Below are 26680 nucleotides of genomic sequence, written 5' to 3' on the forward strand. Positions count from 1 at the left end.
AAAGCCTTTGACAAAGTATGACACAGGAAACGAAAGAGTATTGACTGGTATGCAGTTGTGGGGAGGGTAGCAAATTTGATTTTAGTTTTAAAAGCCTGTCAGAAGGGAGAACACAGATTAAAGGAAGGGTGATTTCTCAAGACGATTGGAATTGGATTTCACCATTCTGTTTGGGGATCCCAAATGGCATGGTAGCACAGTGGTTAGCACTGCTGCTTCACAGCATCAGGAACCCAGGCTCCCGGCTTGGGTCACTGTCTGTGTGGAGTTTGCATGTTCTCCCCATGTCTGCGTGGGTGCTCCCACATTTTGAAAGACGTGCTGGTTAGGTGCATTGACTTGAACAGGCGCCAGTCTGTGGCAAGTATGGGAGTTTCACAGTAACTTAATTTCAGTATTAGTACAAGTCTTACTTGTGACTAATAAATAACTTTAAAGATATAGGGTAGAGGGAGCGGTGTCTGCATTTGCAGATGATACTAAAATGGGAGTCCCTAGTAAATCACCATGAGACCTAATGAACTATACATAAGATGGGAAATGAATTGCTGCAGATGCTGGAGGACTCAAAGCAGGAAATACTCAACACTCAGCAGGTCAGGCAGCATTTGTGGAGGGACAAACGTGTTTTCAGATGTTTCAGGTTGGTGACCTGTCCTCAAAGCAGGAGATAGTTAAATTGTTAAAAATAGTTTATAAAAAAGATGTCACCCGTTTTAAGCAAATGCTGGCAAAGGGAAAAGTGGGGAGGGGGCTGAAAGGGAGGGGCTGTGGATGGCCGGAGAGATCAAAGACAAAAGGGATGATGGGGTAAGATGAAATCAAGAGGATAAAGACAAGTAACAAAAGTTGTGTGTAAGTGAGATCTAAGTGATAATAGCTGTAACCTTGCCATTTTGGAAATCTACGGTGCAGGAACGTAAGGACTGGAATTCTCCCATCCCACCCGCCATTGGAATTTTAGCAGGCAGGGGAGAGGACCATGTAAAGATCCATTGAAGTCAGATGGGAATTTCCACAGAATCCTGCTCAAGGTGTCGTGAAATGATTTGGATTCAAATGTTTTGATCCTGCAGCAATCAGAGCTCAGTATTCCACTCCTTCCTTTGTATTGTCCCACAAAAAGAACAGCATTTTGTTTGTTTAGCCTTAACTGCCTGAGTGACCCTGGGTTAAAACTGCTGGGTGACATTCCCATTGATCTCTTCAATATTACCCTACCTGAAACAGGTGAGGACCTCCTTTTAAAATATGCAGATAAGGGGAGGTGATGGCCTAGTGGTATTATCGCTGAACTATTAATCCAGAAACTCAGCTGATGTTCCAGGGACCTGAGTTCGAATCAGATGGTGGAATTTAAATTCAATTAAAAAATATCTGGAATTACGATTCTACTGATGATCATAAAAATCATAAAAACCCTACAGTGCAGAAAGAGGCCATTCAGCCCATCAAGTCTACACCAACAACAACCCCAGCCGAGGCCCTATTCCCACAGCCCCACTCATTTACCCTGCTAATCTCTCTAACCTACACATCCTAGGACACTAAGGGACAATTTAGCAAGGCCAAAACACCCAACCATCAGATCTTTGGACTGAGGGGGGAAACCGGAGCACCCAGAGGAAACCCACAAAGACACAGGGAGAACATGCAAATTCCACACAGACAGTGATCGAAGTTGGTAATCAAACCTGGGTCCCCAACACTGTGAGGCAGCAGTGCTAACCACTTTGCCACCATGCTGACCGTGAAACCATTGTCGAATGTGGGAAAAACCTATCTGGTTCACTAATGTCCTTTAGGGAAGGAAATCTGTAGTCTTTACCTGCTCTGGCCTACGTGTGACTCCAGAGCCACAGCAATGTGGTTGATTCTCAACTGCCCTCAGGCAATTAAGGATGGGCAATAAATGCTCGCCAGCCAGTGACGCCCATGTCCCATGAGTGAATACAAAAAATCAGGGTAAACGGGCTCCAGCTGCTCTTGAGACAGAGTGGGGAAGTGTTGTTTCTGTCCATTAGACAGCTGCAACCGTGCACCTATTGTGGAATGATGTCATGGCCAGTAGAGAAGGGTTTGTTGTTCACCTTGCACAGCCCTAACCCCCGCCATCTCCCTATTCCTGTTCCTGGTTCAAAATTGGCATTGCATCTCCGATCCATTCCTTAGTTTTCCTAAGTCCTTAATATTTTAATGCCTCCCCGGATGTCATCAGCATCATTTTAGTGTACTTTGGGCGAAGACACTTTTATATGGATAAGTAAAACGATTTTTATTGCTACTTTATAATGTTTTATCAGTTTCTGTGATTCAGGTGAACATTTATATCTGTGTGATTTTATGGTTCACATGCTTGTAGTTAGGTGTTCTAACATTATTCTGTAATTCAGAAAATTCCACAATCCCAAATAGTGACTTGATCCCAAGCATTCCAGTCTGGACAGTTCACTGTACAGTAGAACTTACTACCAGCAACTGCTGTAAAAATGTATGGGAGCACAGCTTCTCATCTGAAATTATTGAAATTAATGTTGAGGCCAGAAGGGTGTTATTGATGCAGTACAATTCCTCCTGCATTACAACATTGTAGGAGGCTATTGTAGGATGTGGCACAGTGGTTAACTCAGAGCATCAGGGACTTGGGTTCAATTCTGGGCTCGGATCACTGTGTGGAGTTTACACATTCTTCCTGTGTCTGTGTGGACTTTCTCCAGGTGCTCCGGTTTCCTCCCACAGTCCAAAGTGCAGATTGGTGGGTTGGCCATGCTAAATTGCCCCTTAGTGTCTCAAGATGTGTAAGTTAGGTGGACTTGACATTGTGAATGAGCAGGGTCACAGGAATAGGGTGGGGGAAAGGCTTGGGTAAGATACGTTTTTAGAGAGTCGGTACACACTTAATGGGCCAAATGGCCTCCTGCACTGTAGGGATTCCACAAAAGGCCAAATTAGGAATGCGACAGAGTTAAAATGACAGGCAACCCAATGCTCAGGATGAGGCTTTAGGATTGAGCAGAGGTATTCCACAAAGCAGTCACCTAATCTGTGTTTGAACTCCCCAGTGTATCGTGAGTAGAAAATACAATAACAATAAGCTACGTTAACAGTGCTGTGTAAATGGAATAAAAGGCACTTCACAGCAGCATTATTAAACAAGATGTGAACACCAAATCACTTTATTTTTTAGGCATCTGTCTTAATATTAAGTGCCTTAAAGAAGGGCAGTGAGGTAGAGAGGTGTAGGAAGGATATTTCTGTGCATAGGACTTGGGCAACTGAAGGCCCAATCACCAGTAGTGCAACAGTTAAAATAGTGGTTGCCCCAGCTGCTGGAATTAGCTGAGAGCAAATATTCCCAGGGGAGATTACACAGGAATCACCGAATCCCTTCAGTGCAGAAGGAGGCCATTCGGCCCATCAAGCCTGCACTGACAACAGTCTCACCCAGGTTCTATTCCCATAACCCCACATATTTACCCTCCTAATCCTTCTGACACTAAGGGGCAATTTAGCACAGTCAATCAACCTAACCCACACATCTTTAGAAAGGGGGAGGCTTTGGAGTGATCTGAAATCAAGGATGAGAATTGAAAAATCAAACTGCTGATTGACCAGGTGACACTGACAAGACTGATGGAGGAAACTGGACTTGGTGTGAGTTAGGATATAAGCAGCAGAGCTTTCGATGATTCCAGGTTTACGGAGAATTGAATTTGGGAGACCAGTAAGGATTGCGATCACAAGATATAGCAGCAGAATTAGGCCACTCAACCCATCGAGTCTGCTCCACCATTCGATCTTGGCTGATGTGTTCCTCATCCCTGTTTTCCTGCCTTCTCCCCATAACCCTTCAACCCATTACCAATTAAAAATCTGTCTAACGCCTCAAATTTACTCACTGTCCCAGCATCCACTGCACATTGGGGTAGCGAATTCTACAGATTCACAATCCTTTGGGAGAAGTGGTTTCTCCTCAACTCTGTTTTAAATTTGCTGTCCCTTATCCCAAGACTATGACTGTCATCCTAGAACGTCGCACAAGAGGAAGCATCTGCTCCACGTCTACTTTATCCAAACCTTTTATCATTTTGTATACATCAATTTGATTTCCCCTCATTCTTGTAAATTCCAGAGAGTATAGACTGAAACTGTTCCATCTATCTTCATACGACAAACCCCTCATCTCTGGAATCTCTGTAATAGATATGTCTCGAGGTAATGAAGACATGAATCAGGGTTTCAGCAGCAGATGAGCTGAGATCGGGGTGAAGTTGGGCAATGTTATGATGATGGAAATAGGTAGTCTTAATGATGACACGAATCTGAAATTGGAAGCTCATGTCGATGTCAGAAGTGACACTGAGCTGGGGAGTAAACTGGTTGTCAGGTAAAGGGTTGAAGTTGGTGGCTCAGACTGAAGTTTGGAGCAGGGGTCCAAAATGATGGCTTCAGTCTTACCAATAGATGACTGGAGGAAATTTTGCTCATCCAGTCCTGGATGTCAGAGAGCAGTCTGATAATTTGGTAAAATGGAGGAGTGGAGAGAGGTGGTGATGGGTGTTGTCAGTGTAAAAACTGACACTGCTTTCCATGATGTCACTGAGGGTCATATACAAGCACTTAGTTATTGTGGCACAGTGGATAACCTCCCTGTCTCTGAGCCAGAAGCTGTAGGTGTGAGTCCCATCCAGGACTTAATGAGCAAGGGAAGTGCGTTTGAACATATAGTAATTACGAGGATTTTATTGGGCAGCACGGTGGCACAGTGGTTAGCACAGCTGCCTCTTGGGGCCAGGGACCCAGGTTTAAATCTGGGTTTAGATGACTGTCTGTGCAGAGTCTGCACGTTCTCCCTGTGTCTGTGTGGTTTCCCTCCGGATGCTCCGGTTTCCTCCCACATTCCAAAGATGTGCGAGTTAGGTTGATTGATCATGCTAAATTAACCCTAGCGTCAGGGATTAGCAGGGTAAGTATGAGGGATTTCGGGATTGTGGTCGGTGGGCTGAATGGCTTCCTTCTGCACTGTAGGGATTCTATGATTCAGTGAGAGTTCTAGCATTGGCTTTTTGCAGAGAAGGTGGTGACGGCAGATTTAGTGGGACTATCTGAAGAAGTGGTTACAACACGTTCCGAGTTCCTGCTATTACCAGATTCTCAGCTTCCAGTCTGTTTACGATCCAGGCGGATTGTGGTTTACCCAGCCCTGTTCATAAGTTCCATAGTTCTGAGCAGTCAGTTCTATGTAATCTGACACCGTGTCAGCATTTAACAGCAACGTACTCTTACAGAGCACCGACAATATCGTAAACCAGCCCAAGATGTTTCATAGTGGGCTGCACAGTGATTAGCACTGCTGCCTCACAGTGCCAGGGATCCAGGATCGATTCCCAGCTTGGGTGGCTGTGCAGATTCCGCACATTCTTCCTGCGTCTGCGTGGGTTTCCTCTGGGTGCTCTGGTTTCCCCTCAGTCTGAAGGACGTGCTGGTTCGGTGCATCAGCCATGCTAAATTCTCCCTCAGTGTACCCGAGCAGGCGCTGGAGTGTGGCAACTAGGGGATTTTCATAGTAACTTCATTAATGTGAGCCTACTTGTGACTAATAAATAAATTTTTAGTCATTTCTAGAGTTTTGTGCTTTCGTTGGTTGAAAGGCAATGTGACAGATTTTCTAAGCATATTTTCTGGCACTGTTGAATCATCATTTGAACTTGTAACATTGCTATTAATTGGAGTGACTGACGCATCTTTGAATAAACTGGCATTTTTGCAAGTAATTTAATTATGCAGTTAAAGAATATCTGTCCAGTCGCACTGACTGAAATTCAACTTGGCAAGTTATAATTTAGGTGCATAAATTGCCAAATTCATTGCGATCTTGCATTTGGGCATGCTGTGTTATTGGCATGAAAGTAACGGTATGGCACCATCTAGCTTTTATTTTTAAATTGCAATCCATTCACTTAGGCGCACAGGTACGACTCCTCAAATTCAGACTTCTTCGAATGCTTGATTGCGAAAGAAATTGTGCCAACTTGCTGTTCTTCACGATCCTTTGTCTGACAGACGTCACACGTATTGTTCATCCATCTCTTGTTAGTGAAGTTGGTACAATATCATTGGTACAGCTCGTGTGTTTGTGCTGCTGGCTTTTTGCTGAGAAACTTGTTTAGGATGGGACTGTATTTGAACATTTCTATATGTTGAATGGAGTGTAAGTAGCTTGTTTTAAATAGAAAACAGTAGAACCCAAAGTTTGCACTTGGAAATGCATGAAGCAGGAACTCTTGAAGGAAATGTAATTTTGAACATAATTCATCAACACAAACTTTTAATGAAATGCGTTCAGCTCATAATAAATAGAATAACATGACTGAGGCCTTGGCACAGTGGGTAATTAAATGTTTACTGACTAAGTAAATGAGGTAATTCATCTTAACTTCAGAACATCACTGGAGTTCCTCAGGTAGTATCCTAGACCCACCATCGTCAACTGCTTCATCAATGACCTTCCTTTCATCATAAGGTCAGATGTGGGGATGTTCACTGATGATTGCACAAATGTTCAACACCATTGTGTTTGTGTTAGGTGGCACGGTAGCACAGTGGTTAGCATTTCTGCTTCACGGCTCCAGGGACCTGGGTTCGATTCCTGGCGGAGTCTGCACATTCTTCTCATGTCTGCATGGGTTTCCTCCGGGTGCTCCAGTTTCCTTCCACAGTCCAAAGATATGCGGATTAGGTTGATTGGCCACGCTAAATTGCCCTTTAGAGTCCTGACGTGCATAGGTGAGAGGGATTAGTGGGTAAATATGTAGGGATATGGGGATGGGGCCTGGGTCGGATCGTGGTTGGTGCAGACTCGATGGGCCGAATGGCCTCTTTCTGCACTGTAGGGTTTCTATGATTCTATGATTCATGACTCCTCAGATATTGAAATAGTTTGTGTCCAAATGCAGTAAGACACAGATAATATCCATGCTTGGGCTGACAAGTGGCAAGAAACATTCGTGCTAAACAAGTGCCAAACATTGACTATCTTTGACAAGAGAGGATCTAAACATTCAATGGCATTACCATTGCTGAATTCTTCTACCTGCAGCATCCTGAGGTTTACCGTTGATCAGAAACTGAACTGGACTAGCCATATAAATTCTGTGGCTACAAGAGCAGGTCAAAGGCTAGGAATCCTGCAGCAAGTAACTCACCTCCTGACTCCCCAAAGCCTACCCGCCATCTATAAGGCATAAACCAGGACTGTAATGGAATACTGTCCACTTGCCTGGATGAGTGCAGCTCCAATAACACACTCTCACACCATCCTGGACAAAGCAGCTTGTTTGATTGCAACCCTTCCACAAACATTCACTCCCTCCACCACCAACTCATCAAGATTCTTCAGGCAGCACTTTCCAAATCATAACCACTACCATCTAGAAGGATAACAGCAACAGATACCTGAGAATACCACCACCTGCAAGTTTCTCCTCCATGTCACTCACCATCCCGACTGACAAATATATCGCCATTCCTTTACTGTCACTTTAGGTCAAAATGCTGGAATTCCCTCCCTAACAGTACTGTGGGTGTTCCTACACCTCAGGCACTGCAGTGATTCAAGGCAGCTCACCACCACCTTCTCAAGATTAACAAGGGATGGGCAGTACATGCTGGCCAGCCAGCAATGCCCACATCCCATAAATGGAAAACATTTGTTGGTAAGGGCTGATTTGATTAGATTATTTATTGTCACACGTATTAGTATAAAGTGAAAAGTATTGTTTCTTGCATGCTGTACAGACAAAGCTGTACTGTTCATAGAGAAGGAAAGGAGAGACTGCAGAATGTAGTGTTACAGTCACAGCTAGGATGTGGAGAAAGATCAACTTAATGTGAGGTAGGTCCGTTCAAAAGTCTGGCAGCAGGGAAGAAGCTGTTCTTGAGTCGGTTGGTACGTGACCTGAGACTTATAGACTGGTGCTTTTGGGAGAAAAAAGAACTTCCAAGAATATACTCTTGCACACAAATTTATTAAATTTATGATAGATTAGCTTACATATCTTGCGATGAGGAGTACAGTTTTGATATGACTATGCTTGGAATAGGATCAATGTGGCTAGTTATTAGCAACAAGTTAGTCTGGGTAAAGATGCAGGACATGCATTGTTCTAATGGGTAGGTTGGTGTTGAGGAATGTCCGATTAGAGTGACTAAGCCTTCAAGAGTGAGCCCAGATTGTTATTACGTATCTTCAACTCTGTACAGTGGCTGATCATCACTTGCTTGGTTTCAAATAAGTCATACATTTGGTTATGTTCACTTCAGGGGGATTTCAGTGTCTTGCAGCTAATACCTAAAGCCTTTTGTATTGTGCCTCTCTTGAGGGGTAGGCTCAACAGGCACTGGACTTCATTCTTTAGTTACAGATGTGGTTAATCACCTTTGTGGTCATCTTGATTTCCATAAGGAATGGCTCAGAATCTTCACTGTTCTTCTGGCTACAGAACACCCAATAATCATCTGGAAACAGAAGGGTGTGATTTGTGGCCCTCGCATAGGACATATGTGCACATTGTATAATCTTGAGTTGGCCTCAATCCATTTTGCTGCGGAATTGTGTTGAGTATCTGATTACAAACCCCTTGCTCTGCCTCCTCCATTAACCATCGGCCTATATCTTGTTTGCAGTTTGTCTAGGTTTTCTATGCTTTTGTTTTAGAAGCAGGAGATCTGGACTTGCAGGGGCGGCTTCTGCCGAGCCCATGAAATATTATTGGGTTCTGGAGGAAATGTTGACTCCAGAGCCAGAGCAATGTGCTTGACCGTGAACTCTCCTCTGAAATGGCCAAACCAGCCATTCGGTTCAAGGGGCAATTAGGGATGGGCAACAAACGCTGGTCCAGCCAACGACGCCTACATCCCAAGAAAGAATTTTTTTAAAAAGTCTTGCATTCCTAAACCAATCTTATCTTACAGAATTGCAAGATTTGTTGAATTACCATGGATGGAAAAAAGATTAATTCAAACTTTAACAACTTTGTGGTGATTTGGTTCCATTTGTTACAAGATTCTACAGCTCCTTCCTAAATGGAAGGATGTTCAAAATCCAGGGGACCTGTTAATTCTTTAGTTGGGAATGCAAAAGATGGCAGATCCAGTCTATAAATCTGAGGAAGAAATAAAAACATTATTTGAAATTTTGAAGGGATATTTTATGTTAACATGGCTCCTACAGTAGAAAAATTCAATGAAAAGAAATAGCCATTTCAGAGTTTTCGTGCAAAAAGTTAGCTCAGTTTTTAGAGTAAATATTTTTTGAAGATTCATTCAAGGAAGTAGGTGCGAGAATGTTGTCTACCATCTGTATTTGTGTGCATGATGTGATTACTTATTTGCTTATTCATCTTCTGTTAAATAAATTCACTCGATATTTTTAACTTAAAACTAGGTCTAATGTGATGTCCTACTATTTTTGAAACCTGGAGTGAGATCTTAGAGGCACAAAATAAATTCTGCAGCTAAAAGCAATGACCAAACAGAGTTTGCTGTTCACCACCCAGGCACATTACTGAAAGCCTAACTAGCTGGCAAGGCAAGGATAGATGCAGTCAAACATATGGGGTATTGGGGCTCACCCAACAGGCATGAGAGCCAAAATGATCTTGATTAATAAGGGCTAGAAAGGAACCAAAAGTGTGAATGCTTCCCTTTTCAGGGTTCTCTATTCCATACTTTCATATTTTGTGTCAGATTCCTCTGGGTTTACATGCATAGTTTGGCAGAGGTAAAGATCACGATGAGAGAGATATAGGCCACCACTGGATGATTTCCCACAATACTGTAGAGCTTCTGCTTTTCAGCACTCTGAGAGGGGAATTACCTAGAGAGAGCTGAAGGGTAATTGAATAATGACCAGAGTGTACACCGGGGTATTGTCGTTTCCCTCCAATTCTTCTGGGCAGACTGTGCCTATTCTGAAGTTACCTCCTAAACAGTGGAGTGCAAGGTATTCACCCTGGATCAGTGGAGTGGGTTGAGGGTTCAAGTTTGGGAAAGGTGCCCCTTGTCCCCTTGCTAAAAGGTCTAATTAGACCCTTCCTCCACTTAAGGCCTGTGCCTAGCCAAATCCTTACTTTATCCCTTCTGTCTGAGATGATTCTGTGCCTTAATTTCAGGAGATTGTGAATTCAAAATCCATTCCAGGACATGAGCGCATAATTTAGCTTGACACAAGTGGTAAGAGCAACATATTTTTGCAAGTGCATTTTCTTGATCTATCAGGTGGACATGGATGTTGTGTTTGAAGAAGGCAGGAGTGTTAGCCAAATGTCTTTGCCATAAACTAATTGCTCAAACAGTAGCTCCAAAATAGATTATTTGATTTCTCTCATTTGGTCTCTATGGCATCTTTATTTTGCATAGAATCACAGAATCATGGAATTATGGAATCCCTACAGTGTAGAAGAGACCATTTGGTCCATCGAGTCTGCACCGACTCTGACTGTCTTAACCAAGTCCTCTCCCCAGGCCTATCCCCCATAACCCCACAAATTTCCCATGGTCAATTCATGTAATCTGCACATCGACACTACGAGGCAATTTAGCATGGCCAATCCACCTAACTTGCAGTTCTTTGGACTGTGGGAGGAAACCCACGCAGACATGGAGAATGTGCAAACTCCACACAGTCACCCAAGGCTGGAATTGAACCTGGGTCCCTGGCGCTGTGAGGCAGCAGTGTTAACCACTGTGCCACAGTGCTACATTTCGCAACTTTGGAGGTTTATGGCCAAATAAGTTATTTTTGAAGTGCATTTATAAGTTTTGTAATGTAGGAAATGCAACAGCCAGGCAAGTACCCAAAATGATGACCAGATTATTTTTGTAATATTGATTGAGGGATAAGTATTCGTTGGGATGCTAGGGATAGCTCCCCTGCTCTTCTTTGATACCATGGGATATCTGTCTGAGTGCGCAGACAATGCCCTGTGCAGAAGACAGTACCTCCAAGGCTGCAGCACTCCTTCAGTATTGCACATTGTGTCAGTGTTGATTTTTGTGCTCAGGTCCTAGAGTGAGTCTTGAACCAGGAACCTTCTGACTCAAGGGGTGAGAATTCTCCTAACTGAACCTTAGCAGGCTGATCTTGTTCACTGTTGACATGCTAGGAATGTCACATGAACTGCAATTCAGGGGAAGCATTGTGGCGTTCTCTGGGTTGTAATTTTGGGATGCTTGCCAAGTTCCTTTGTGGTTCTCTGACGGATGTGTTATCCAAGGTCCAATATTGACTTGAATCTTTAGAATCATAGAATCCCGACTGTGCAGAGGATGCCATTTGGCCCACTGACTCTCTGACACAATATGTTACCCAGGCTGTCTCCCCTACCTTATCCAAACATTTAACATGGCCAATCCATCTAACCCACACATTTTGGGATGTTAATGAGGCAATTTACTGTGGTCAATCTGCCTCGTCCACACATCTTTGGACTGCGGGAGGAAACCGGAGCATCCAGAGGGAATCCACGAAGACAGGGAGAACATGCAAACTCAGACCCGAGACTGGAATTGAACCCAGATGCCTGGAGCTTTGAGGCAGCAGTGCTAACCACTGTGCCATTCTTGTGCTTTGAGTTCTGTGGGTGACTATACTTTCAGTATTCAATGCAGTAGTGCAGAGGTCTTCAAATATGTTGCTGGTCAGTTCATAAGAGCACCAGCAGCTGTTTATATTCCGGTCTCTGTTCCAATTTTCTTTCTTGTGCATAACTTCCTAAAAATCAATTTCCATCAATTAACCCTCACACCCTGTGAGCAAAACTGTGACTCTATGAAACAGATAATGTCATGAGATGGATAAGGAGTGGGTAGCGCGGTGGCACAATGGTTAGCACTGCTGCCTCAGTGCCAGGGACTCAGATTTGCTTCCTGACTTGGGTTACTCTGCAGAGTCTGCACGTTTTCCCATATCTCCATAGGTTTTTAGGGTGTTTCGGTTTCCTCCCACACTGCAAAAGACATGCTGGTTAGGTGCATTGGCCATGCTAAATTCTCCCTCAGTATACCTGAACAGGCGCCAGAGTGTGGTTACAAAGGGATTTTCACAGTAACTTCATTAGTGTTAATGTAAGCCTTCTTGTGACTCTAATAAATAAACTTAAACTCAAACTTTGCCAATGACTTATTCCTTGGAAAATGTATGGAAGACTAGCTGGTGGACAGGCTTTCAATCTTGGACTGAAAATAGTGTTACTAAGAACTATGATTAACAGCAGCTAAAGAAATTGGATTGCAATAATGTTCCTCAATGTTCCTCCCAAAGTAAATGTCAAGAATCTAATAACGTTTTTCTGCTGCACTGACTCACAACTTCAACCATGCAACCTTGAAGACGACGTGCTGGTTAGGTGCATTGGCCATGCTAAATTCTCCCTCAGTGTACTTGAACAGACACCACAGTGTGGTGACTAGAGGATTTTTCACTGTAACTTCATTGCAGTGTTAATGTAAGCCTACTTGTGATACGTAAATAAACTTTTTAAAAGCTTTCTTGCGAGAAGGACGACTTACAGTTCTCTGTTCCACTTCTGGTTTATATATTAATACAGTGAAAGAGAGGAAGGCATGAAGACTTCATTCCAGTACTATCTCTCCCTCCTTAAATCCAAGCTCATTCAATTAAAGAAGACAAGATATAACTATAGTACACTCTGAAACAAATTATTGAATGAAAAACTGAACAACTTCAGCAACAAAAGCTTGCAGATATTTTATATATTTATAGAACACTTTCAGCGAGTAAACAACTCAAGGCACTAAAAGTCAGCTTTCCTTGAGTAATCATGTGGCCTTTTGGATCCTAGACTGTGCATATTTAAGATAACACAGCTACACTGGAACAGTCCTGCACGCAAGATCACCAGCGGTCATATATGAGTCATTTTCATGTTAGGTTTTAACCAGTGAGGTTCTTAAGGATCAATGCTTGGGCCTCAGCTACTTACTGTCTACAACTCTCCCATCAGTGATTTAGATGAAGGGACCTAGTGTAATGTAAACAGTTGGTTGATGATGCGAAGTTAGATAGGAAAGTTAAGCTCTGAGAAGAATTCAGACATGCTGTAAAAGTCTTGACATTTCAAATGAGATGGAGTATAATGTGGGAAAAGTAAAGATGAGAAACAAGTAAATGTCAGTGTGCAGAAGGGACCTCTGTACCCAAAGAACAAATTTAACGTACAGGTACACCAGGCAATTAGGAAGGCAAATACTATGTTAGTCAAGGGGTTTGGAGTACAAAAGCAAGGAGGTTTTGCTGCAACTTTTGAGTTTTGGTAAGACTACAACCTCAAGTCTTATGTCAATTTCTTTAGCTAAGGAAGGATATATTTACTTGAGAGGGGGTGCAGTAAAGGCTCACTTGATTTGTTCCTGAGTGGGTTGCGTAGAATGAACCTGTATTCCCTAGAGTTTCTCAAAATGAGAGATGATATCATTGAAATGTATAAAACGCTTAGCGGGTTTGACAGAGTAGATGCTGAGAGGTTGGTTACTCAAATTAGTTCAATCTAAAGGTCGTAGACTTAGGAAAAGGAAGATTTGGGGAAATGAGATATGTCTTCATTCAATGTTGTGACTCTTTGGAATTCTGCAGCCCGAAGGGTGACGAATAGTCAGACGATGTGTATGTTTGAGATGGAAATTAATAGATTCTTGAACACCCAAGAAACCAAAGGATTTGGGAATAGGGCAAGGCAGTGAATTGAGGTTGAAGATCGGTCATGGTATTATCGAATGATGAAGCAGATTTGAGTGCTCACGTGGGCCTACTCCTTTCCCTATTTGTTATAAGCTGCTGAAGGTCATAGATGCAAGAATTAATGAGTTAATGAGTCTCGTGAATAATCTTGACCATTTTATTTTTTGAGGGGGGGAGGCGTTTGTATCAAGAATCATTGAATCCCTACAATACAGGAGGATGCCATTCAGGCCATCAAACCTGCACTGACCACAATCCCACTCAGGCCCTGAAACCCCACATGTTTATCCTGCTAATACTCTGTGGTGGGACTTCAAAGCTAAACACTGGAGGAGTATAGGATACTGGGTCTGAGGTTTAGAAACACAATGAAGGTCTGTCATTCATAGAACGTGCACAATGTTGCCAAGTGAATACTTTCACGTACTCCTTGCTGTTCTTTGTTTCACCAACTGGAATTGAGGGTGAAGTTGGTAGGGAACTGACGTGGATTCTCAGTGTAATGCAATAGGTGAAATATTTCAGTAAAATGCGTTCAGCCCTTCCATATGGTCCTTTCCTAGTCAATGAAAACCTCTCTCAATCACCCCTGAGTCTTGCCTTTTCGCAGGAAGAAAGCCTTTTAGATTTTCCTGATAAATATGATTTTTTTTTTTCAGTTCTGAAAACATTTTTGTAAATCTTTTTTGCACCTTTTCCAGTGGGGACCAGTGCAGTGTATGGTACCCCATTGTGCTCTAAGTAATGTTTGACACAAGTACCTAACTTCTCTGCATTTCAATTCTCCCGTCCAGAAATGAACCCCAGTGTTTTATTCTTCACTTTCCCTGGTCTTATTAACCTGCATCACTAATTTTAGCAATTGATATATCTGTACCCCTATGTTTCTCAATTCCCTATCCCATTTACTGACCAAGCAGTATTGGCCTTCCTCATTCTTCCTGACAAAATGCACCACCTCAAAATTAACGATACTGCATTTGTTTGCCAATTATGAGCCTAGTAAGAAGTCTCACAACATCAAGTTAAAGTCCAACAGGTTTATCTGAAATCACGAGCTTTCGGGGTGCTGCTGCTGCTTCATTAGTGATTCCAAATAAACCTGTTGGACTTTAACCTGGTGTTGTGAGACTTCTTACTGTACCCACTTCTGTCCAACGCTGGCATCTCCACAATTATGAGCCTATTCTGCAAGTTCACCAACGTTTGGGCGGCACAGTGGTCAGCACTGCTGTCTCACAATGCCAGGGACCTGGGTTCGATTCCCGGCTTGGGCCGCAGTCTGTGTGGAGTTTGCACATTTTCCCTGTGTCTGCGTGGCTTTCCTCCAGTTTCCCCCCACAGTCCGAAAGACATGCTGGTTAGGTGGATTGAGCCGGATAGGCACCGAATTGTGGCAACTACGGGAATTTCGCTGTAACTTCATTGCAGTGTTAATGTAAGCCTTACTTGTGACTAATACTTTTAACTTTAACTGTTCTTTTAACTAGTCGCAGCCTTTCTCAATATTGACTAAACCTCTCAATTTTGCAGTTTAAATGGTTACTGTTATCCTTGGCACCTCCTGCTGGTTTCAGGAGTGGCAAATGTGGCACCCTTATTCAAGAGTGTATGTAAGAGCATCCCTAGTAACTCCAGAGTCAGTTTAACATCAGTGGTGGGTAAAGTTTTGAAACAATATTCAGGGGGAAAGAAATCATTGAATTTATTAATTAAAAGTTAATGAAAGCCAGCATGCATTTGAGTTATCCAATAGAATTTTTGACAGGGAAGTTTGAGGGAAACACATTGAATGTTATCCGTGTGGATTTTGAGACAGAACCCCACAAAAGTCTGATCATCAAAATTGAAGCTCATGGAGTAGGAGGCTCAGTGAGCTTGTATAAAAATTGGCTTAAGGACAGAACACAGCAAGTTGTGACAATTGGTTATATGGAGGATGGTAAATGTTGATGTTCCCCAAGGGTCAGTGCGAGGGTCCCACTGCTTTCAGGATGTATTGTAAATGGCTTGTGCAGAACTCAACCTATGTCAGCAAGCCAGTTGCAACTTCCCTCTTTCTGTATTTAACAGCAGTATGGTCAGTTGCATGTGAGTTACCCCTTCAAGAGAAATGAGTTGTAAATTTTAATGTGTTCATCGCTCAATGAAAGCAATATCAAACCAGCTTCTGAATTTTTCTCTGGGACAATAAGCACTGAAAAGTCACAGTGGATTTCTTACTTGATAATACTGAATGGTTCCTGTCACAAATTCAGGCGATTGCATGTCTGATCTCTAGTTTGGAGATGTGACCTGTCAGTTCAGCACAGAATCCACTTTTGCTTTGGACCTCGGGTGAGGTCTAAAATAACTAACTAACAGGAGCGGCAGCACCTCGCCCCTCACACACCTCCTGCCCCATAGTGTAGAGGAGATGACCAGAGTGATGCAAGTCATTGGAGGCCATGCCCCCAACACTGGGTATACAGACAGAGAACAGCCTCCTTGGCATCAGTGTCTAAGGATGGTCAGGGTCTGCTAGAAAAAGACCTGCTGCCAACTGATTCTGGTGGCAGTGCTTTGCCAGGGGCTGTCAAAGTCCCCACCATTCTCACTTTGGATCCTTCCAGTGCTCTGTTTGAGACATTTGCAGGATCTCCTGACCAACAGCTGTGTCAGATGGGTAAGTGATGACTTGTTTGCCAGGTCAGACAAATGATAAGTGTGAGCGAGCACTTTGCTTTGTGGCTCTGACTGGCGCATGTCATTGTCAATTGCACGCATCTGGCAAATCAGGTACCCCGAGATCACCAAGGAATATTCATCCAGTGCAGTGGCTTCCTCAACATCAATATGTAGCTGACATTCAGCCATGAAAGAGATGCTAATGCAGCTGTGCACAAGATTCCCAGGCATTTTCCCCAATGCTTTGTTTCTTGTGGTAGTCCGCATCTAACATCTTTGTACTTTGAAGCAGACTTGCCAGCTGACTGCTTGGAGGTGAGGGATTCCCACTTAAGACAGCTGGTGACATCCTTAGGGAACCCAACCACTGAGAGAAAGGAGCAATATAATCAAAACCATAAGACCAAGTTATCAGCATGCTTCAGGTAGCTGGACAAATCGGGAGACCCGCTTCAATCAGCGCCACCCAAGGTCTCTGTGAATGGCTGTTCAGATGCTGCACGGCATTACACAGCAGTCAGGTTTGGACCTAGGCAGAAAGTACAGCATATCAGACAGTTTTGAGGAGGAGGCAGAGCGATGAGGTCAAGGTACCAGCAGTGGGCACGTTGCCCAGGATGTCCTGTGCTATTGTGATGTTCACTTGGATTCCACCTGTCCAATCAATCTGATAACACCATGTAAAAGCTACTTTCCCTCCAACCCCCTCTCCAACACCAAACAATGCTGTAAACTCCCAAAATAAACTTTCACAGCCAACATCCCCCCCCCACCCCTTGCCATTGCTTGATGTCACTTTATATCTTGCCATTCACCTCGAGTGCCAGGCATCAACTAAAACATGGGTAAGATGCAGAAGTGGTGGAATGAATTGCAGGTACTATTTGTGGCTCAAACATTAAACAGAAATTCAACACTCTGTTAGAGTGTTACACATCCATGTGCACACTCTTGTGCAACTACCAACTCTTCCTCTTCCTACTTGATGCAATCTCTGAGGTTGAAGCAAGATGCGCAGATCCCTCCTCGGACTGATGAGTTGCTATTGGTCAACATCCTCTAGATTCTGAAACCCAACAGAGGCTATTACAGGTGCACCTATGTCAGGGCAAACCTGGCCATCGTGCCGTGAGGCAGCACGCAGGTCCTGGACCAAAGTTGGGAAAACAGTTGGGAAGGGCAGAGGTTTTGGATCAAGTCCCCACTTAAGTGTCCACTTTCGACATCATCCTTCTCGTGGGCTAGATGTATTTCCTTGATAGCCGTACGTTGGAGAACACCTGACTCCTGATCAGCCAGATAGTGACCAGCTCAAGTTTCCTGAACCCTCTTTAAGGGTGCTTTCATAGTGTGAAAGCCATTGGTGAGGGTCGCCTTATACTTGTTTGTTTGTCCTGCTTGATATTCCATACAGATGGCCACTCTTTCTGTAGCTGAAGGTTTTTGACATTGGGTTTGATACAGATTCCACCAGACTCCCAGCAGAGTGTGTACAGTAAGGCTGGAAAGTCATTGTTCGTCTGTGGAATTCTCTCCCTCAGAAAGCAGTGGAGGCTGGGTCATTGCATTTATCCAAGACTTGAATTGGATAGACTTTTTATCAACAAGGGAGTCAAAGATTGTGGAGGGGCAAGTGGAATTAAGATCATGGCTGATCTGATTGTGGTCTCATCAAATGTGGAGCAGGTTGGATGGGTTGAATGGCCTACTCCTGCTCCAAAGGCCTATGTTCCTAAAACCTGCCATTACACTGCACGTTCGGCCTCATAAATATGTTTTTTGTGTACAGCCCCCATGCTTCAGCATCAGATTCCAGTTGAGCTTGGAGAATCGTGTGGCCTCCAAAGCAGAATCTCCCCATATTGTCCTTCTCTTGCTCACTTTCTGATGTAAGACTCACCAGTCCCACTGAAGTGTGAGTATCTGAGTTGGTACATAGTCTGCATTAGCTCTATGACAGTGCACCCTCTGAGTCAGTGCACTATCTCTGAGGAGTCATTAGCCTCCTCCCTCAGAAGGACACCTGCAGGTCCATAAATTAACAATGTTTTAAGTGATCATTATGCAAATGACCATATTTTAGTCACTGTTAACATCAAGTCAACATGAGGGGGTGTTGTATGCTGTGTGGCTATCTAATATTTAATTCTGTCCCCAGGTAGCTGTCAGAGCATGCTGGCGCTCTGAGTTGGCTGAAGGGCCACCTTCAGGTCTCTCTCTGCCTCTTCCTAGTGTTCTGTGCTCCCTTCTGTAAGAGGAGGTAAAGGAAAGAGACCTGTGAATGATGGTATGGGTGTGTGCATTTGGTGAGAATGACTATCAGGGAGAGGCAGGGCTTTGTGTAAAGATGAGGGTGAGTGCCAGCAGTGGATGGACAGGTGGAGATGTGAGAGAGTGCACAAGAACATGTGAAGTAGGAGCAGTGGACCACACAGGCCATGGTGCTTGCACTACCATTCAATACGATCATGGCTGATCTTGCCTTTCAACTTTCCTGCCTGCTCCCCAGATCCCTCGTTTTCCCCTGAGAGACCAAAAATCCATCTAGCGTGGGTGCACCTGCACGATAGGTTGGTATGAGAAATGGTGTGTGCTGAAGTAGGTTTGAGAAGGCAGGATGAAGAAATTGGTGTGACACACATCAGTAATCGAATGTAACACTCTACTTCCCTTTCCTGCCCTGTTGAAGTCATTAAATTGTATTTGACGTTGAATCTTGTCATGTGGCATCACGCTCCAGCTGTCCGACCACCTCCACTACTTTTAGTTCCACTGGCTGGCTTCTTACCCTATCAACAGCAAGCAGTATCCCCTCAGTGGGCCCTTACAACATGTGGCCTCACAGTATTGAGTAAATACTTGACTTAGAACAGATCCCCAGATAGGGGTGGCACAGTGGTTAGCACTGCTGCCTCACAACGCCAGGGACCCGGGTTCGATTCCTGGCTTGGGTCACTGTCTGTGCGTTCTCCCTGTGTCTGCATGGGTTTCCCCCAGATGCTTCAGCTTCCTCCCACAGTCTGAAAGACGTGCTGGTTAGGTGCATAGACCATGCTAAATTCTCCCTCAGTGTACCCGAACAGGTGCTGGCGTGTGGCAACTAGGGGATTTTCACAGTAACTTCATTACAATGTTAATATAGGCCTACTTGTGACACTAATAAATAGATGAATTTAAACGTTTGGGGAACAGCTTTGGAACCTGTGCACTCCGTTCAGTCACTATCTTGTATCCAACTCCATCATCCTTTAAATTTCACGTTTTCCATTTTCTAATCACGGTGTTGCTATTGTTCCCACTCAACTGAATTGACCAGCAAACCTGGAAGTAACATGTCATTGCAGCAACCGGTATGCTGCCTTACTGCCGGTTTTCTTGCACACTATCGTATCCTTTCTCTTCCCACTCTCAGCACTCAGGAACCCCTAATATCCAGCATTTAACAATAGTAGTTAACCTACGCAGCAGCTCTGTGTAATTCCTGTAGGGATGGTGTTAATGGCGGTCAGTAAGCTGAAAGTTAGTCACTTCAGTAAAATGAACTAATTTTGCAAAAAAAAGAAACAGAAAATGCTGGAAAATCTCAGCAGGACTGACAGCATCTGTGGGGAGAGAATAGAGCCAACATTTTGAGTCCAGATGACCCAAGTGGGTGGCACAGTGGTTAGCATAGTGCCAGAGACTTGGGTTCAATTCCGGTCTTGGTCACTGTCTGTGTGGAGTTTGCACGTTCTCCGTGAGTTTTCTCCAGATGCTCCGGTTTCCCCCCACAGTCTGAAAGACGTGCTGCTTAGGTGGATTGGCCATGCTAAATTGCCCCTTAGTGCAGGGGAATTAGCAGGGTAAATAAGTGGGGTTACGGGAATAGGGCCTGGGTGAGATTGTGGTCAGTGCAGATTCACTGGCCAAATGGCTTCCTTCTGCACTGTAGGGATTTTATGACCCTTCATCAAAGCTAGCAGCTGTGGGGAAGGGTAGTCAGGACTCAACGTTGGCTCCATTCTCTCTCCACAGATGCTGTCAGACCTGGTGAGATTTTCCAACATTTTCTGTTTCTGGATCAGATTCCAGCATCTGCAGTATTTTGCTTTTATAATTTCTTGCAACAAAATGGGTTATTTTTCTTAGCATTGTGAGAGTGAATGGTTACCCTGCCCCCTCATAGAGAGCTGAGGAGGGTTCCGACCAAGAGTCTATAAAAATTGTGAAGTGATGATGGGTGGGCTGCCAACTCAATATTGAGTAAACATTTGGGGGATCTGTCATGGAAGCTTGAGGAAAATGGAATGATTTGGTGTGCAATCTTGATATCCTGTTACACACTGACATTGTGTTTCTCACAGCGCTGGGTCACCAGTCGGCAGATGCGCTTTGAAGGTGGATTTCAAGGTCGATGCAACAAGCTGGTGGATGGCTGTTACTCGTTTTGGCAAGCTGGACTCTTACCTCTCCTGCACCGTGCGCTCCATATGGATGGTGAGTGCAACAACAATGGCCCAATAATAACGTATGGGCACACTTCCATATCCTGCAGTCACTGCTGAAATTGACAAAAAGACCATTTGGTGAGCATTAGAACTAGGAGTAGGCCATCTGGCCCTTTTGAGCCTGCTCTGCCATTCAGTAAGATCATGGCTGATCTTTTCGTGGACTCAGCTCCACTTACCTGCCTGCTCACCGTAACTCTTAATTCCTTTACTGTTCAAAAATTTATCTGTCCTTGCCTTAAAAACATTCAATGAGGTAGCCTCAACTGCTTCATCGGGCAGGGAATTCCACAGATTCACAAACCTTTGTGTGAAGGGAACCAGTGGGTATTGGAAACACCAGTCAGGAGAGCTTGGGCTTCATCTAATGAAATGAGAGAGCCAATTTGAACTAGTTTTGCAACAAAAACAGAAAACGCTGGAAAATCTCAGCAGGTCTGACAGCATCTGTGGGGAGAGACTAGAGCCAACATTTCGAGTCATTTTCTGTCATCTCATTTTGTGTGTTACCCATTGGTGGCTGTGTTCTATGGTTCACTATATAGATGAACATAGAATACGATCCCAACAGTGCAGAAAGAGGCCTTTGGCCCATTGAGCCCTGCACCAATAACAATCCCACACAGGGCCTATCCTCGTAACACCACATACTTACCCTGCTAATCCCCTTGTCACTAAGGGACAATGCGCCTAACCAGCATGCCTTTCGGACTGTGGGAGGAAGCCGAAGCACCCGGAGAAAACCCACGTAGACGTGGAGAGAATGTGCAAACGCCACACTGACAGTGACCTGAGGTCAGAATTGTACCCCCGGTCCCTGGTGCTGTGAGGCAGCAGTGCTAACCACTGTGCCACATACCATTTGGTTAAAGAGATGGGTTTGAAGGGGGGGGTCTTGAAGTTGAAAGTTTAGGGAGATAATTCCAGAGAATGGGAAGACCCACAGAACGGTTGGTGTTCCTACAACACACTGACTACAGGGGTTCAAGAAGGCCAACATACCCCGTCTCCTTCTCGAGGGCAGTTAGGGATAGGCAATAAATGCTGGCCTAGCCAGCGATGTCCACAACCCATAAATAAAGGCACCAGTGGAGGTGCAAAGGGAGAGACTGATGCACAGGAGTTGTGGGACAGGGGGGACTTGAGACAATATTTGGGTTTGAGAGATTACAGAGGCAAGATTATCAACAGGTTTTTAAAAAACCACTTAGAATTTAACGTTTCAGGCATTAGGCAACCAGGAATTGTGGTGGATGTCAACAACTGGGGTGAGGGTTTGGATTAGTTGTCAAAGGAACTTTGGCGAGTTGCATTTTGTAAATGATGTATGCAGTTGCCACTCTGTCAGTGGTGGAGGGAGTGAATGTTTAAGATAGTGGATAAGATACCAATCAAGTGGGCTGCTTTAACTAGAAATGTTGAGCTTCTTGAGTGTTGTTGGAGTTGCACTCAGCCGGGCAAGTGGAGAGCATCTCATCACACTCGTGACTTGTGCCTCGTAGATGCGGACAGTCTTTGGGGAGTCAGGAGGTGAGTTACTCCCACTGAATTCCCAGCTTCTGACTTGCTTTTGTAATCACAGTATTTAAATGGCAAGTCCAGTTCTGTTTCTGGTCAATGGTAACCCCCAGGGTGTTGATAGTATGGAATTCAACAAGAGTAATTCCTTTGAATGTAATTGGGGAAATGGTTAGATTCCCTCTTGTTGGAGAAGGTCATTGTCTGGCACTTGTGTGACATGAATGTAACTTGCCGCTGATCAATTCAAGCCTGAATGTTGTCCAGGTCTTGCTGCATATGGACCTGAGGAGTCTCAAATGGTGCAGAACATTGTGTAATCATCAGTAAACATCCCCACTTTGACTTTGAGGAAGGAAACAGTCATTAATGAAACAGCAATGCCCACACTCAGGCCTGGACACAAAGTGCTACAGTGATGCCCTGAGATTGAGCTGATTTGCCGTTGCAGATTACAGTCATCTTCCAGTGTGCCAGATGGGATGCAGATGGAAGCTAGATGGATTCGTTCTTAGTGACAAAAGAATTCAAGGAAATAAGGGAGAGAGGTTTAGGAGAAGTTTGATAATGGAGGAGGAACAGTGGTTATCTTTGTTTAACAGGATGGAACAGGTGCAGTGGGGTAGTTTTGAAATAGGAAAGCGAAGCTCCTATTCACTGCTTGATGTGGTCCTCCCAGATCTAGTGATGTGGTTAAACCAGATACACTGAAGAAAGTTCCCATATACTAGAGTGAGTGAGGATATAGGCCCCTCTCAGGGGCATGACCAAGGTGGAAGAGATTAAAAGGTTTTACTGGGGACCAAGCCATCAAAGATGGAGGTAATGGTGTCATTGAGTGAATGGGCGATGGTAGATGTACTGGATTGAACGCATGGCGCAGTAGTTAGCACTGCTGCCTCATAGTACCAGGGACCCAGGTTCAATTCTGACCTTGGGTCACTGTCTGTGTGGAGTTTGCACATTCTTCCTATGTCTGTGTGGGTTTCCTCTGGACGCTCTGGTTTCCTCCCAAAGATGTAAAGGTTAGGTGGATTTGTCATGCTAAATTGCCCTTAGTGTCAGGGGGATTAGCAGAATAAATAAGTAGGATTACAGGGAAAGAGGCAGACTGGGTGCAGACTTGATGGGTCAAATTGTGTCCTTCTGCACTGTAGGCATTCTGTGGACAGCCAGAGGTTAAGTAGTTGGGAACTTTCAAATGCAGTTGTAAATACCATGGGAGAGTGTTTCCCAAGAGTGGACGTAGAAGGAAGTGTGTTTCGATTAAGGGTGTGGGATGTGGATGGAGAGAGATACCAGGAAGTCGTCAGATGATAATTAATGGCATTGTAACTCATTTCAACAGCTGAGTCATATTGACATCAGGGTTTTTCTCTCTGAATTTGTTGATGATGAAGTTAGTTCCAGTTCTGCTAATTTTGTTATTTTGATTTTTAATGATTGGAGGATTTGTTTTTCTCACAGTGAAGGGTATTAATACTGTAGAAAGCTTTCCTCTCATCTTGCCGCCTTTCCTTTCCCCTTGGCTTACATTACTCAGAATCCATGTATAATCTGTCCTCATTCAGAATATTAATGATATTCAAAGGTTCTTCTTGAATTTTAACCTCTGAAGTTTCCCCATGACACCAATCTGGCATTTCTACGGTAGCTTATCAATTATTTCCACACTTAATTGGGCCAAAGATGCAGAGACTTAGTTCAGTAGAGGAAGGAGTGTTTCATCCCTTTTGACAGCACCTTCCAAACCCCCAACCTCTACCATGTAGAAGGATAAGAACAACAGATGCGTGGGAACGCCATTATCTGCCAATTCCCCTCCAAGTCACTCACCATCCTGACTTGGAAATATATCAGCCGTGCCTTCACAGGGGTTGAAATTCTGGAGCTTCCTCCTAAACAGCACTGTGGGTGCATCCACACCGCACAGACTACAGCTGTTCAAGACGGCTCATCATCATCTCCTTAAGGGCAACTAGAGACGGCAATAAAAGTGCTGGCCTTGACAGCGATGCCTGTGTCCCGTGAATTTTTTTTAAAATCCCATTGCTCACGGCTGGATTCCAGGACAGTTCTGCAAGTCCTTTCGTAAGTCATAGAAATATGAAGGCACTGACGTCAGTCGACACAAGTAAATTTATTTGTTTCAGAGCAGTTGGAACTTTTAATGGGATGTGGTGTGGTTGGCAGTGCCAGCATTTGTGTTGGTCCCAAATTATCCTTCAGAATAGGATATCAATTTTATTTTTCCTATTTCAGATAGACATGTAGTAATTGTACTGTGCTGTAATGCTTTTGTAGGGAAAAATTCTCTCAGCATGACACACTGGATGTTCCATCAAGAAGCACTACAAGAGTATATCCTACTGTGTTGTCAGAATTCCACTGGAGGACTGCTTGACAAACCTGGCAAGTGAGTGGTAATTTTATACTGGTTTCACAGTATCATGTCACTGTGGGTGTTCTAACTGGTTTCTGACTGCTTTAAGTACTAATTGGAGATGCATCCTTAATGAGTGGCTGTGGTAAAGGTGCCTCCTTGACAGCTCGATTGTGGGATGAACTGTAGCATGGGTCAGGAGACTGAGTGAGAAATTTTAGTTGGTGGGAGAGGAGACAGGTTTTATGATTTTGTGACATACTGTGTTACTGAAGTGTGAGCAAAACTTACCATGCAAGATCAGGCTGTCTTAGTTTGTTGTCAGACAAGAATGATGTGCATTGATTCATCGCACAGCATGTTTTAAAATTGCTCCCTCAACTTTTAGTTACACCCTGCGCATCACTTCTGAGTCATGACAGACTACTTTCTGTTCGAGTTTTTTTTTTGTTGTCAATGTTTGAATATCTATCTCGCTAACTGGATCCTGCTGTTCAACACAAAGAACAAAGCGGCACGGTAGCACAGTGGTTAGCACTGTTGCCTCACAATGCCAGGGATCCGAGTTCGATTCCTGGTTCGGGTTACTGGAGTTTGCAAGTTCTCCCCATGTCTGTGTGGGTTTCCTCCGGGTGCTCCGGTTTCTCCCACTGTCCAAAGGTGCGCGGGTTTGATTGATTGGCCATGATAAATTGCCCCTTATTATCAGGGTAAATATGTGGGGCTACGGGATAAGAGCCTGAAAGGATTGTGGTCAGTGCAGACTCAGTGGGCTGAATAGCCTCCTGCTGTAATGTAGAGATTCTATGAAAAGTACAGCGTGGGAACAGGCCCTTCGGCCTTCCAAGCCCTACTGATCATGATGCCCCAACTAAACTTAAAAAAAACTTTCTGCCCTTAATTCAGGCCATATCCCTTATTCCCTCCCTATTCAAGTACCCAAACAGATGTCTCTTAAATGTCACTAATGTGCCTGTTGCCACCACCTCCTCTGGCAGGGCGTTCCAAGCACCCACTACTTGCCCTGCACATCTCCCTTAAAATTCCCCCCTTCACCTTGAACCTGTGCTTTCTTGTCATTGACACTTCCACCCATGGAAAAAGCCTCTGACTATCCAATCTCTTTATTTCTATCATAATTTTGTAGACCTCTATCAGGTCTCCCCTCAGTCTCTGTCTTTCCAGTGAAAACAATCCTACTTTATTCAACCCGTCCTCATAGTCAACACCCTCGTGACCAGGCAACATCCTGATGAACCTTCTTTGCACTCTCTCCAAAGCTTCTACGTCAGGCGCGTGTCCCAGGGTACTGGTCAGGCTCACCAAGTTTGTCCATTTGGTGGTTTTGTTAGTTTCCAAGATGGCTTCAGCTACAAGATTTTTCAAATTTTTATGTTTTACTACAAAAACATCCTAATTAAATAGACATTTAAATCAGCAAATTGCTACAGGCAGTCGTGCAAACTAGCTGTAGAAATGCATTATCCATTTTATTCAGATGGAAATCACAGAAACAGGGTAACTGCAGTTTAGAATAATGCAGCAGTAACCTGCAGTAAAGCAAACTAGTTCCAACATTTGTAAAGGAAAGTACAATCTCAGGCCTTTGGTGTCAGTTGATACCAGGTATAATCTGGTAGTTTGCTGACATGGTAACTGTTAAACCAAGTGTATCAGCATAGTGAGCCTTTTCATAGAATCCCTACAGTACAGAAAGAGGCCATTTGGCCCATCAAGTCTGCACTGACAACAACCACACCCAGGCCTTATCCCCATAACCCCACATACTTACCCTGCTAATCCCCATGACACTACAAGGGAATTTAACATGGCCAATCCATCTAACCTGCATATCTTTTGTGGGAT

General features: G+C 44.0%; 1 protein-coding gene across 1 annotated transcript in view; it reads left to right on the top strand.

The window, feature by feature from the left end:
* The window catches only part of fntb (farnesyltransferase, CAAX box, subunit beta), a 98035-nt gene that overhangs the window by 66410 nt on the left and 4945 nt on the right, over positions 1-26680 (top strand). The window contains exons 9-10 of the mRNA XM_080203093.1: positions 20770-20902; positions 24736-24847. Coding sequence (XP_080059219.1) covers positions 20770-20902; positions 24736-24847 — 245 coding nt within the window. The remainder of the gene's footprint in view (positions 1-20769; positions 20903-24735; positions 24848-26680) is intronic.

This window comes from Carcharhinus amblyrhynchos, chromosome 14 (genome assembly GCF_965287045.1).
Source record: "Carcharhinus amblyrhynchos chromosome 14, sCarAmb.v2.hapA, whole genome shotgun sequence".
In the NCBI taxonomy this organism is placed as follows: domain Eukaryota; kingdom Metazoa; phylum Chordata; class Chondrichthyes; order Carcharhiniformes; family Carcharhinidae; genus Carcharhinus; species Carcharhinus amblyrhynchos.